This window comes from Colletotrichum higginsianum, chromosome 8 (genome assembly GCF_001672515.1).
Source record: "Colletotrichum higginsianum IMI 349063 chromosome 8, whole genome shotgun sequence".
NCBI lineage: Eukaryota > Fungi > Ascomycota > Sordariomycetes > Glomerellales > Glomerellaceae > Colletotrichum > Colletotrichum higginsianum.
The window spans coordinates 3425451-3437690 of record NC_030960.1 but is presented as its reverse complement, the minus strand read 5'-3'; the positions used below and the strand labels follow the sequence as shown (position 1 = coordinate 3437690).

Below are 12240 nucleotides of genomic sequence, written 5' to 3'. Positions count from 1 at the left end.
GCCGACGACGTTCACTTTCGAGTTCTATCCTCGCGTGCCGGGGAACAACGTCACGTACACCTTGAGTCCGTAGGTTGGTAAAAAGCCTCGAGGGCTTCGTTTGGTTCCCGTTACGCAGTTGTGTCCCCGAACGCAACCCAAGTACAGCCAGCTTTATAAGGGCTAGAGCTGGTACGGCTGGTTCTATAAGCCTGCACAACTCATGCTGTTGTTTCGGTACGGGTAGTCACTTTGTTCTCCTTCAAGCTGAGAGAATAATAAACTGCGCTCTTCGTATGCCACGAGCACGATTGAACCATGTCATCTCACGTGCGCGCGAACAACCCCCCCCCCCCCCCCCCAAAAAAAAAAACCCCCCATGAGATGCTTCTGTCTCTTGGTCGATTAAGAAGCCTTCTTCCAATAAGCCCCAGCGAACCCTATGCAGAACCCTGGGGTCCGCTTACCTTCCACCAGACATAGACGTGTGCAGGTCCTCCTCCCCTTCAAAGATGCCTCCCCCTCAGCCCCTTCGTTCATATTCCGATCAACACAGGTCTTTGCCATGTCGAACCCCCTGGGTCACAAAGCCTCTTGGATATTCCTGTAGGAAACACGTGACCGCTTTTGTTCAAAAGGTGTCTGTCGGGCTGTTACTTCGTTGGCAGAAGGACGATGGGATGTTTTCGGTCCGAGTGCCGCAAGACCCCTTTCAAGGCCGCTATCGAGGACGGCCTCCCCTTAATCATGCCCTGTTACTCGACAACGAAGGGCACCGGGCAGGAAGAGGCATGCCTCGTCTTCAACAAGGTAGTCGTGGCCAACTACTTGCAGACTGAGCCGTGGTTGGGGGCACGGCGTAAATAAGACCAGACCTTGCGTTCCCAGACTTTGGATCTCGGAAACACGGGGGTTGGTCGTCGACCGAGGTTGCCAAAGGTCAAGACGAGCTTCGAGGACGCGGCTATCTGAAAGCCGCATCGGACCACGCGTTCCAGTGCTCAAAGTTCAAAAAGTTCCACACGACGTTGGGGTCGACCAGGTTGGCGTCAAAGTCCCCCGGGATCATGGCGTCGCCAAAGTCGGTGGCGTCCCCGGCAAAGGGATGGTGATGATGTTGCTGCTGATGCTGATGCTGATGCTGCATGCCCACGATCCCATCTGACAAGAAGCCGGGCGATACGTGCGCGAGCATGCCCCCGCTACCGTCCTGGAGCTTCATCGCCGGCTCCGTTTCAGCTGCCGCCGCCGTTGTGGCTGTGGTTGTGGTTGTCGTCGTGCTATTCTGCCGTGAGTGGCTCGGGCGATGCATCTTGGCGGCGACGCTGAGCAGCTCGCGCACGATGTCGGCGCACCGCCGGGCGACGGCGAGCATCTTCATGGCTTTGAAGATGTCGAGGCTCAGCTCGATGTCCTCCATGACCTCCTGGGCGGGGAAGGGGCAGATGTTGGAGATGAGCACGTGGAGGAGGACCATGCAAGCGTCTAGGAGATACATGCAGTTGTACCACCTGTCAGAGTTAGTCTCCTTCTCGAGATTACCCAAAGGGAGGAGAGGGGGACCATGACTACGTACCACGTCCTGAAGTACGGCCGGTGGAGGTAGCTCGTATGCATGAACCGGATGGTGTCCGTGGCGGCGTTGACGCACGACTTGACGTGCCGGGATACCGTGTTTCTGTCGGCCTCGAGCGCCTTGGAGATGATGAACTGCCGGTGAAGCAGTATCCGCGCGTTCAAGAAGCCTGTTCGCCTCGTCAGCGAGCATGATCCACTAAACATGCTGCTCAGGACCTGGATATGAGTAACAAACGTACGTAGCTTGAGGACGGTCTTCTGCTTCATGGCGAACTCGCTGTCCTCCAAGGACGACAGGTCGAAGCGCAGCTGGCGCGGCAGGCCCGACTTCCAGTCGTCCAGCTCGCGGTCGAGGTCGAGCGCCGTCTGCGAGAGCCGTTGCAGGGACTTGTGGTTGCAGTGCAGGCTGAGGTTGTCCGTCATCCACATGAGGATCTTGGCCAGATCTACCATGGGGTTGATGAGGCAGTAGGCCGAGTTGGGGAAGTGCTGTGGGTTGTTTACCGTTAGCAGAGACGATTATGAGGGGGGGGGGGGTTGGACTGACTGAAGTCTTGGGGAATGGGATCGAGTAGGAATTCGGCGCGCGCAGGCCTGACTGGCGACCTGCCGAGAAGCACATTTCACTGGGCTGTCAGCGTTGGTTCATCGGGTGAAGATATCCAGACACTTACATCTCGTGAGAATAGAGTGACCTGTAGAGAGGCGAGTCAGCAGTCAGAGAAGTCAATGGAAATATGTGTGTCATGCTTACCACCACAGCAAGCTCTCCGGGCTCGTGTCGGATCCGTTCTTGGTCGGGATCCCCATGGCAGACGCCGTCCTGATGGCCATGCCGCTGTACATGTAACAGCTGTGTGGCTTCAGGGCGTTCTGGCCAAAGACCGACTGGCGTCATCTCGTGTCAGTCAAAATGAGCCACATGGATTATTCAGTTCTTGGCCGGCGGTGTGCCACCCACCATGAGAAACAGCGTCTGCGCAGTTTCCAGCGAGCTCGACTCGCAAATGTCCTCCAGGTGAAGCCTCGACCTCTCAAAGTACCTCCTCGCCAGCCGAATCGGGGGGTACAGCGCCTCTTCCTTGCCGTTCTGCCCCGTCCGGTCGAGGAACTCGCGGGTGTGGTCCTCCATCAGCAGCGACGTCTCCCCGGCCGTGATGGCCCCGATGGCGACGACGACGTGGTACAGCGCGAGGAACCGGCCCTCCCGGCGCATCTGGGAACAGGCGGGAGAAACGTCCGGCGGCCTCGACGACGACGACGACGACGACCAGATGTCCTCCTCGCACCGCTTGAGGAACGACGCCTGCTCGAGGATCGGGTGGATGTTGTGCAGGTTCTGGAAATAGAGCCGGACGCACTCGCGCTCGATCTCGGCCGCCAAAAACGCGTCCGCCGGGCTCAGGACCGCTGCCCCCGGGCTGACGGCGCTCTGCTGCTGCTGCTGTTGCTGATATTGGTAGGAGCCGCGCCTCGCGGAGCCTGCGCCGCCGCCGCCGCCGTACTGAGGGCTCCCCTTGCCGTACGGGTTGTTCTGTTGGCTCTGGCCGATGATCCGCGAGTCCGGGGGCGTCGAGTAGTCGGAGCTGTGCAGGAGGTTGACGATGGAGCTCTGCTTCCTGTGCCCGGAGGCGCCGGCCTCGGGCTGCTTCTGCGTATTGGCCCGAGAACGCAGGCGGGCCAGGAAGTAGAAGGTACCCGTCGGGCCGTAGAACTCAGCCCCCTCGGTGTGTTCGTTGACCTGGCCGAGGCCGTCAACATCATGCTCTGACGAGACGGACGAGTCGTCGTCGCGCTGCCTGTGGTCCGACGCGTTCGGCTGGGATGAGTGGTGTTGGTGTTGGTGTTGTTGTTGTTGTTGCTCATGCTTGATAGGCTCATCGAGGCTGACGGGGGAAGGGTGTAGATTCTCTGGCAGCATAGACTGCGGTTGATGCATGGTAGTCTGTGAGTTAGTCATGGGCTGCGGCTGTAAGCGTTGTTGAATCCGTCCCGGGGAATCAAAGGAGTGAGTCCTCTTCTTAGGTCTATATGTATACAGGGGTGATGGTCAGTTAGTCATACCGATGGTCCATGGACGAGGTCACTGGAGGCGTACACATCTCCTACTCCCTCCTTGTACGAGCATGAGAACTCATGGCCTGAGTTTAGTAGCCAAGTCAGTCAGTGATCTCCTAGCCCTATAAGGAGTCACCCAACAACTCACGGACACAGTTGGAGCAAGGTGAGCAGCCGTCGCACTGGCGATCATATATCGTCAGCAATGATAAACCCTCCCCCCCTTCCGTCGTCATCATCATCTTCACCACCCGGAGCGGACGCTGACCAACCTTTACTTTGCGAGCCCGACAGGTCCCACACGCCATCGGGGCTCGAGGCCTCCGTTTCCTCTTGACGCCTGCAGGGCTCGGGTTATCCGAAGAACCAACGCTGGTGGTGGGTACGTCCGCTTCCATGTCTGATGACTCAGGATCTCAAATAAGGGCAGAATGTAAATGTTCGCAAGAAGAGGGAAATGACGGCCAGGCTCGTCCCCGGCCCAGGCCAGGAGCGGGGATTCGGGAATTTGAACTGCGTTTGACCCCCTCCCCAGATGACGTTGGCAACTCGTCCGAGCTCGTCTAGACGGAGAGCTTCCGCAGGGCCAGTTTCGTCGGTCAGGTGAGACAAAAGGCATCCCATCCCTGAGTTGCCCCGGCGTGTATGGATCACATAACGTCGGGGACACGCCCCGGCACGGTCTGCGCATTGACAATGCGAGTTGGAAGACAGCAGGCAACAAGAGACAAATCGGATCGATGCTCTCGGAGTAGAGATGGTCTCCAAAAGTGTCTGCGAATGGGATGTGCTCAGTCGGGACTTCTCTGCCCTCTAACATCGTACGATGGTCCTCGTTGCTCGTGGGCCCTCGGCACGCTGGCTTCCAAGTTTGATGTACTATCGGGCATCGTTCCGTAATAAAGACGAAAAGACATCCCAATTTCTTTTATACCTCGAACTGATGATCCAGATGCATGATCTAGAAGGGAAAGAAAATCATTGTCGATCCCGTCACGTCCAGCCTGTCCGTCATTTTGAGACCATGCTCGAAATCACGCAGCCGCCGTGTCCCGCCGGCGGACACTTGCAACACGGGGTCGACTACGCAAAACACCATTTAAGCCCGCGCAGTGCCCCCAAGAAAGACATTTCATACGAGGTGCCCGTCCTCATCGTGGGCGGCGGCCCGACAGGGTTGTTGACGGCTTACATGCTGTCCAGACACGGCGGTACGTCAACTCAGCGGCAGCACACACACTTTGATCGTACAGGGATCTCTCTCGCAAGTGCGCTGCGGGTACACACGTGTGTCCCGGGTTTACGTTACTAACGCTCGGTTGTTCTTATCGCCGTCAGTGAGGTCGCTGCTCGTCGAAAAATATCCGGAGAGGCTCGCGGCGCCAAAAGCGCACGCGCTGTGTCCCCGGACCCTCGAGATCTGCAGGCAGTACGGGCTCGATACGAACACTATCCGCCGCATGGGGTCTCCGCGGAGGGACGCCTGCCGGGTCAATTTCCTGACGAACCTCGGCGGCGAGGTGATCGGGTCTCTGCCGTACGAGCGGATGGATGCCGGTGTTTTGGAGCACACGCCCCAGGTGTGTAGTAGAACCAGCTTCCTCTTACGTCTGTTGTGCATAAGGTTATTACTACTGGTTAGAAGGCTAACGGGGCCCGGCACCTCGCAGATGATTCACAACATCCCCCAGCCAGACTTTGAGAAGTTTGTATCTGATCAGTTGCTCGATGACCCCAACGTCGAAATTCGCAAAGGCGTGGGCTTCGTCTCATGCGAACATGTGGGTTTTTGATCGTCTAAATATTACAGTATGACCAGAGCTTTGACAGGCTTGCAGCGAGGCGGCAAAGTGTTTACCACGGTCGAAGAGCGTGCTACGAATAAGCGATATACGGTCACGTCGAGACACCTCGTCGGGTGCGACGGGGCAAAAAGCCAGGTCCGCCGGTGTCTCGGCATCGAGACCGAAGGAGAAGATGGATGTGAGTTTGTGGCCATTTCGCAACTCGTCGTAGTCGTATCCCGCCTGGCCTTGGTTACTGACGACTCAGATGAGACGATGATGACGATCCATTTCAACGCGGATCTCCGGCCGGTGGTGAAGAACCGCGTCGGCATGCTGCACTGGATTGTCGACCCCGCCTGTTCTGGCTTCATTATAGCATACGACTTGGGCGGAAACCAGGTTCTGATTAGCAATTTTGATGTGAAGTGCTCCCTCTGTGTCGTGGAACGAGTTTCGTCAACTGACACTATTCCAACAGTCAAAGAAGCAACCGATAGAGACGTGGAACGAAGAGCGCGCCCACGCCACCGTGTCCGCCGCAATAGGGCAGGATATACCAATAAAGGTCCTGAGTTACCGGCCATGGGTGTTGAGCCGCAAGGTTGCCAAAGAATACCGCCGGGGAAACGTCTTTCTGTATGTTCCCTTCACACACACTCTTCCACTCACATCACGAAACTGACCCCAGACCAGAGTCGGCGACGCTGCACACTCGTTCCCCCCGACAGGCGGCCTCGGCCTCAACTCGGGCATAGCCGACGCCCACAACCTCGCGTACAAGATCGCCGCCGTCCACTGGGGGCGCGCCGGCCCGGGCCTCCTCGACGCGTACGAGCGCGAGCGGAGGCAGGTCGCCGTCGTGGCCGCGGCGCAGAGCATCGAGAACGGCAAGTCAATCTTCTCCTTCCTCAAGGCCGTCGGCGCCGCGGGCCAGGGCGAGGACTTGGCCGGGGCGCGGCGGCGGATGTACGAGACCATTCGCGACCCGGCGAAGCAGGCCTTGATAGCAGAGAACGTCGAGAGACAGCGAGAGCATTTCGACAACGTGAGTCTGAGACGCCTTCTCAAATTTCTGCACGATGATTTGCTTGGGGATCCGAGTGTGCTGGAGTTGCTAATGTGACTGAGGACAGATCGAGCTACACATCGGCTATGTCTACGGCGACGACAAGCCGCCAGCGAGCACTTTGATCTACACCCCAAAGTTCAGGACCGGCGCTCGGCTGCCTCACGCTTGGATCAGGATCAAAAGACCAAGCCACGGTCTGCCGCAACAACCGATAGACCTCTCGTACGTCGAGGAGCTGTCGGACGAGCAGGTCGCGGCTCGGCAATTCTCCACCCTCGACCTGGTGCAGCCGGGGACGTTCAGCCTCATCACGGGACGCCGCTCCGCCTGGGCTCGGCGGTCCAAGGAGTCCGCAGAGGTGCTGGGCTACGGCATCAGCCTGTGCCTGTGGGCCGCCGACGAAGACTTTGCCTTTTGCGACGAGGGGCACAGCAGGCTGTTCGAGCAGGACGGCCGCCTGTCTCACGGAGGAGCCATTCTCGTAAGGCCGGACCAGCACATATTGGAGTGTTTGGGCACTGAAACGTCTGTTGAGGAGATTGTAAATTGCATTGCGAGGCATATGGATGTTGCAATTTAGCTGGGAAGATCCGGCGACTGAAAAGAAGGCAGCAGTATCTAATGATGTATGATATACACCGGGAGCGGGTGTTGTAATGTGGGACATGATAAACAGATACGGTCCAAAATCAAAACGATGATCCGAGAGTCAATGCCATGTTCTATTGAATTTCTCGTATAGTCCTTGGAACCAGGGGGATGTCCGGTCACCGGGTTACTTGCGCGACCCCGAGGCAAAGCCCCTATCGAGAAAGCAGCTAAGGCGTAAGAGATTTGGTTGCCAGCGTCACATGTCTCAGTCAAAATACAGTCCCCAACTCCCCTCGGCCTCTCTCTGTAGACGCCTGGCTGCTCTATCCCTTTCGCGCTGGTTCGACTCGGCTAGGAGCTGCTCCAGGCGTAAGGCTCTGATATGGGCAGGGTACTGCGCCGCCCACCTACGTTTCTGACGTTCGACTTTCGAATTCTGCCGCCTCCACGACACTCCTCGCATCGAGGGCCTTCGTTCGTCGAGGTGACCCCGGAGATAGTGCTTTTGCCCTCGGCTCCAACGGAACTTCCATTCCTCCAGAGACCACGGTCTCTGTTCCCTAATCAACCTCTCGATGTCCCAGTATTTGCCTGGATTGAAACGGCAGCAGACGACGGAATTCCCGTTAACGATGTCTCGCATCGCCTGCGGGAACCCGTCGAGAAGATAGCACCAGTTGACAGGCCTGTCACGGTCTGGATATCCTGGGATGACGGACCAGTCTCCGGCGCGTCTCGGGTCGAGTCTCCTTGCCGCCCAAGACTGAGGTGGAAGTATGCCACGCTCGAAGCATTCGTCCATGGCTTGTTGCCAGGCGGCGTCGCGCAAAACGACCTGTTGGAATATCTGCTCGCACTTCCAGTCTCCCTTCAAATCGCCGTCAAAGACCAAGGCGAAGGAGTCCTGCGGCATGCCCGCCGCCGCCAACGCCAGAGCCTCGACGACCCAGACCCCTATTCTCTCGGAAATCTGGTCGGCCAGTATCCGCGTCAGGGGTTGTCTCGCTTGCCATGCTGTCTGGCGATAGGGATCTCCCGCAAAGACGGTGTTCCACAGGCTCACGCGACGCTCGACGCGCAGAAGAGGGTTCTCCTGGCAGAAGCGGATCAGTCCCAAGCCGTGGCACTCGGGATTCGCAACGGACGGTCGATCTTCCAGCAGGCGGATATCTCGGAGGTAACTGCGAGATGCCTGGGAGATGGAGTCCAGGAATCGGATGGCGGCAGCAGCGGCCGAGTAGCGGAACCTCCTAAGGTCCGAGGGCGGCTTCTCATCTTTGAATACATCGTCCTTGGAGCAATACACTGCAACCTCACGGCGCCCACCAAAGATATGGTAAAGGCGATCAAGGTCGTCTTGGGTAGGAATCCCCCAGAAAGCGGGATTGTAGCCGCGGACAATCTCATCAAGAGGCGGGCACCCTTTCGGAATGTCGAGAGCATTGACGAAAGCATCGTAGTCGTCCTGATATAAAGATCTGTGCGATACGATGCGGTCGAGGGTGAAATGGATGAAATTGCGACAGGCGGAGGGGGTTTGGCCGAAAGGGCTGCAGAAGTGACGCATGGTTTTTTTCTGACCAGTCCTCATGACATCAAGAACTGGAGCGAAGGCCGGGTAGGCGTCGGAGATTTCCCTGACCACCTTGTCGTGGAAGAGGTTCGGCGTGGTCTCGTGGAAGTTGTTGTTTAGCTCCTCGTCCAATAGGGCGACGGCGTGGCCGAAACGCCCGATAATGGCGCGGTCGATGTTGGACTGAGGGTGAAATGCCGAGAAAGTGATGGTATTCACCGTCAGAGGCAGGCCTCGCATCTCCATAGCCACGAGCTTGCAGGTGTACATCAAGTCGAACTGGATCGGTCTGCCCTTGCTGATTCGCAGCTTGTTGGTGTGTGGGTTCAGCTCGTAGCCTTTGTCGAGCAACAGGTAATCCTTGTAAATGTGGTATCGTATTTCATTTGGGAACTTGAGAAAGGGGATCGTGATGGCTGTCTTGTCGCCAGAGGCACAGAAGATGGATGTTTTGGCCCTGCGCCTCATGATGCAGGTGTTTTCGATCTGTGTTGTGTGTATGAGCAACGAGTAACGAGTAAGGGTGGTCTTTAGGAGAAGAAGAGGAATGCCAAGTGGAACAGACAGTCTTATTGTCGAGGGCGAGAAAAGAAATACATGATGGTCAAGAACCCTTACGGAGAAAGCAACCTGAGTTAGGCGGGGAACGTGGGAGACAGACCGGACTGGGTGTACTTTATCACCGTGTCAAGTCACTCGGCGTGTCGGGTGAACCCAAACCAAACACCGCCAGTCCCGTGGGTTTGAGTTGGTGGGAAAAAACGCGATACGCCACGATAAGGCGACCATGATGGCGCGTTTGGGGGGGGAGGCCCGTAGATTGAAGGCTTTCTGGAATGGCTCTGGAGTTGAGGAAGGTAAGTAAGCACGATACGTAGCCAAGGCCCACAGGTGCCTAAGCATACATAGGTAGACTGCCTAGGTAAGAAGGGTTAAAAGAGTAAATCTATGCTTGTTTTGCTAGGTAGGTACTTTCCCACACCGTTATTGCCACCCTATGTGCCCTGCTGTGTCCTGCTACCTTTTCCAAACAGCTGCCTTAGGCACCTTCATCCTACCTTCTAGGGAGGAACCTACCTACCTGTTGCCCACCCACCCACCTGTCTTACCTATCTTGGGTCAGTTAGTCAACTTAGGGTACCAGCGTTGCCTACCTTAGGTACCTAGGTACCTAGAGCACAGTACGTACCTGTCATGAATCAACACTAAAAACTTTGTCTGTTCTCCTATCCAAGGTCGACGGCCCCTTATTATCCTTGACAACTCACCAGACCCCCCTATAATCAGACATCGCCATTTCTCCCCTCCTCCCACCCCCCCGTAACCGTTCTGCAACTGCCGTCCATCATCGGCCATTCTGCCTCACCCGTCTCAAGTCTCTATTCAGCAAGGATGGACGAACCCACGCCTCATGTCCATAACTACAACGAGACAACGCCCGAGTCAAACCACGCGCCCTCTCAGCAGATGAGCGCCCTTTTGTCCAACAACCGTGGAGCTGTCAGTGGTGTCTTTTGCCATTTTGCCATTTTGCATATTGCAATGTCCCTGTTCACTTGTTCTCAGGCTTACTGTGAGCTAGTGCGAGGGTTGCCGTGCTCGTAAGGTATGTAGTATTATGTTCCGATACAATCTTGTGCGGCATAACCACCCCCCTTTCAAGTTGGCAGCGTCAACCATACCATCCATATATATTTATGCGAAGTTGTATTGGTCTGCATCACTCCAAGCAAACATGCATGGATGGTCCAACTCATGCTCGCGCGTGTCATCTATCTCGAATCGGTACCTGACGCGGAAACCAGATCGGCTGCGATAAAGAATATCCCTGCTCCCAATGCCAACGCGCCGACATCGACTGCATCCCCGCCATCAACAAGCCCAGAGAGAAACGCACACGGATTCTACTCACTCCTCAATAGTGCGTTCCTCCCCCCGACTTGCTTTTCTCACCGCCCATGCCCACCAATCCTTTGTCCCTTGCAATGGTGTCCTGCCCGTGTGGTGCACCGTACGGCAGTGCCCTGATAGCATGACTGGAGTCTCCTGACGCATATTCACCACCATGCAGTGAGAAGAAAATCGATCTCATCGACCATCGGCTCGACAGCCTAGCCAAGTTGATGGGGGATCTCAAGACGCACATTTCCACCACCGTCGCCGCCAACAGTGCCAACTCTGTCAACTATGCCTCAACCCAAGCCACCGTGGCCCCGGCCGCCGCCTCTCCCTCAACTCACTCAGGCCAGCCAGATTCGGCCGCCGGACCGGTCGTCGAGGGGAACTCTTCGCTGTCGGCCCATTCTGTGTTTGTCAACGACTTCCTGCAGGGTTTCATTGGGTCCCTCCAGAAGCCCGATCCCGAGATTCGCGAGACCTTGGATGCCCTCTCGCACATCGTCAGCCCCGCCAAGCAGCAAGCCAGCACATACGAAATGGTTCTGGCCCACGCTAGGCCGAGGACCCATCTTCAGCAGGAGAAGTTTGATCTGCCTCCCATACAGAAAGCCGTTGCCCTCATTCACATAGCAAAAGGTCAGTCAGTACCATCCATTACATGGGCATCGCCCCGATCAGCCGTGCGCCGCCATGCCTGCCGCAGGCTTCAAGCTGACGCTATTCGTCAAACAGCCCAGCGCCTCGCCGGCACCGGATGGATCTACGAATTCATCACCATGCAGGCATTTGGAGACCTATGTCTCGATACCTACTTTTCGGAAGACCGTTCGCCCTTCCACTTCATCAGTGTCAATGCCGGGCTTTACTCTCTATGCCAGGATTACGCCCAAACGGCATCCGTCTCCCAACAAGATAAGGAGGAACACCTAGCCTATGCCCGTCTGTGCCGCGAGAACCTCGAAACGGGGCTGGCCTATTTACCGCTGCATATACCGGCTTCTTCAGATGCCATCGCCGCACTTCTCTTTGGAGTGAGTGGTCCCCCGGAGTCATGCAGGCAATACCGCAACTGACCCCAAGTCGAGGCCTTCTACGCCATGGAGTTTTCAAAGTCGTCACTGTGCTGGGCCCTGTCGTCCAAGGCGTCGGAGCTGTGCCAAACACTGGGCTATCATCAAGTTGCACCCGCGAACAGTGAAAGGCCGGCGGATTCAAAGTACACGAGCTTCCTCTTCTGGACAACCTACTACATCGACAAAAGCCTGTCCCTCCGCCTGGGCAGGGCTTCCACTATCCCTGACTGGGACACAACAATAAGCCCGCCCGCGATGCCGAGCTCGGATCAGGAGCCCGTCCTCGCCTTTTTTCCGTTGTGGGTCAAAGCTGCGAAATGCCAAGGCAATATCTACAAGATGCTCTACAGTTCCGGCTCAATCAACCAGCCAGACCACGTACGGCAGTCGAGAGTCGACTTTTTGCTAACAAGCTTGCACGAGCTGGAAAGGGAGACGGAAAGAACCAGAGTCAGTACCAAGCCAAACCCCGAGACGTGGGAGAGGAGAAAAAACCACTTACCCTTGAGATAGGACCAGTGGATCAGGATCTCCAAGGCAGCCTCGGGAGACGACTTGATGGATTTCTACGCCACCTCTGATGACATTCTCCGGCTCTCCCTTCTCACTCACGTCCACCGGGCCGCTCCAAGA

The 12240-nt window shown here is 56.7% G+C and overlaps 4 protein-coding genes across 4 annotated transcripts; 2 read left to right on the top strand and 2 right to left on the bottom strand.

Moving 5' to 3' along the window:
* Positions 1 to 943: 943 nt before the first annotated feature.
* CH63R_11986 (C6 transcription factor) lies at positions 944 to 4013 on the bottom strand (the record flags this gene model as incomplete). Its single annotated transcript, XM_018306960.1, has 10 exons — positions 944 to 1490; positions 1556 to 1724; positions 1797 to 2046; positions 2105 to 2188; positions 2232 to 2252; positions 2312 to 2395; positions 2519 to 3584; positions 3656 to 3698; positions 3764 to 3797; positions 3888 to 4013. The coding sequence occupies 10 exons, from the start codon at positions 4011 to 4013 to the stop codon at positions 944 to 946; spliced, it is 2424 nt and encodes an 807-aa protein (XP_018153801.1).
* A 626-nt stretch (positions 4014 to 4639) lies between these two features.
* CH63R_11985 (FAD binding domain-containing protein) lies at positions 4640 to 7051 on the top strand (the record flags this gene model as incomplete). The annotated part of the gene is made up of 7 exons (XM_018306959.1): positions 4640 to 4826; positions 4954 to 5195; positions 5307 to 5396; positions 5454 to 5822; positions 5881 to 6038; positions 6096 to 6447; positions 6536 to 7051. The coding sequence occupies 7 exons, from the start codon at positions 4640 to 4642 to the stop codon at positions 7049 to 7051; spliced, it is 1914 nt and encodes a 637-aa protein (XP_018153800.1).
* A 276-nt stretch (positions 7052 to 7327) lies between these two features.
* CH63R_11984 (C6 transcription factor) lies at positions 7328 to 9103 on the bottom strand (the record flags this gene model as incomplete). Its single annotated transcript, XM_018306958.1, has 1 exon — positions 7328 to 9103. The coding sequence occupies one exon, from the start codon at positions 9101 to 9103 to the stop codon at positions 7328 to 7330; it is 1776 nt and encodes a 591-aa protein (XP_018153799.1).
* Positions 9104 to 10027: 924 nt separating this feature from the next.
* Positions 10028 to 11607, top strand: CH63R_11983 (Fungal specific transcription factor; the record flags this gene model as incomplete). Its single annotated transcript, XM_018306957.1, has 4 exons — positions 10028 to 10135; positions 10441 to 10556; positions 10707 to 11170; positions 11267 to 11607. The coding sequence occupies 4 exons, from the start codon at positions 10028 to 10030 to the stop codon at positions 11605 to 11607; spliced, it is 1029 nt and encodes a 342-aa protein (XP_018153798.1).
* Positions 11608 to 12240: the final 633 nt, after the last annotated feature.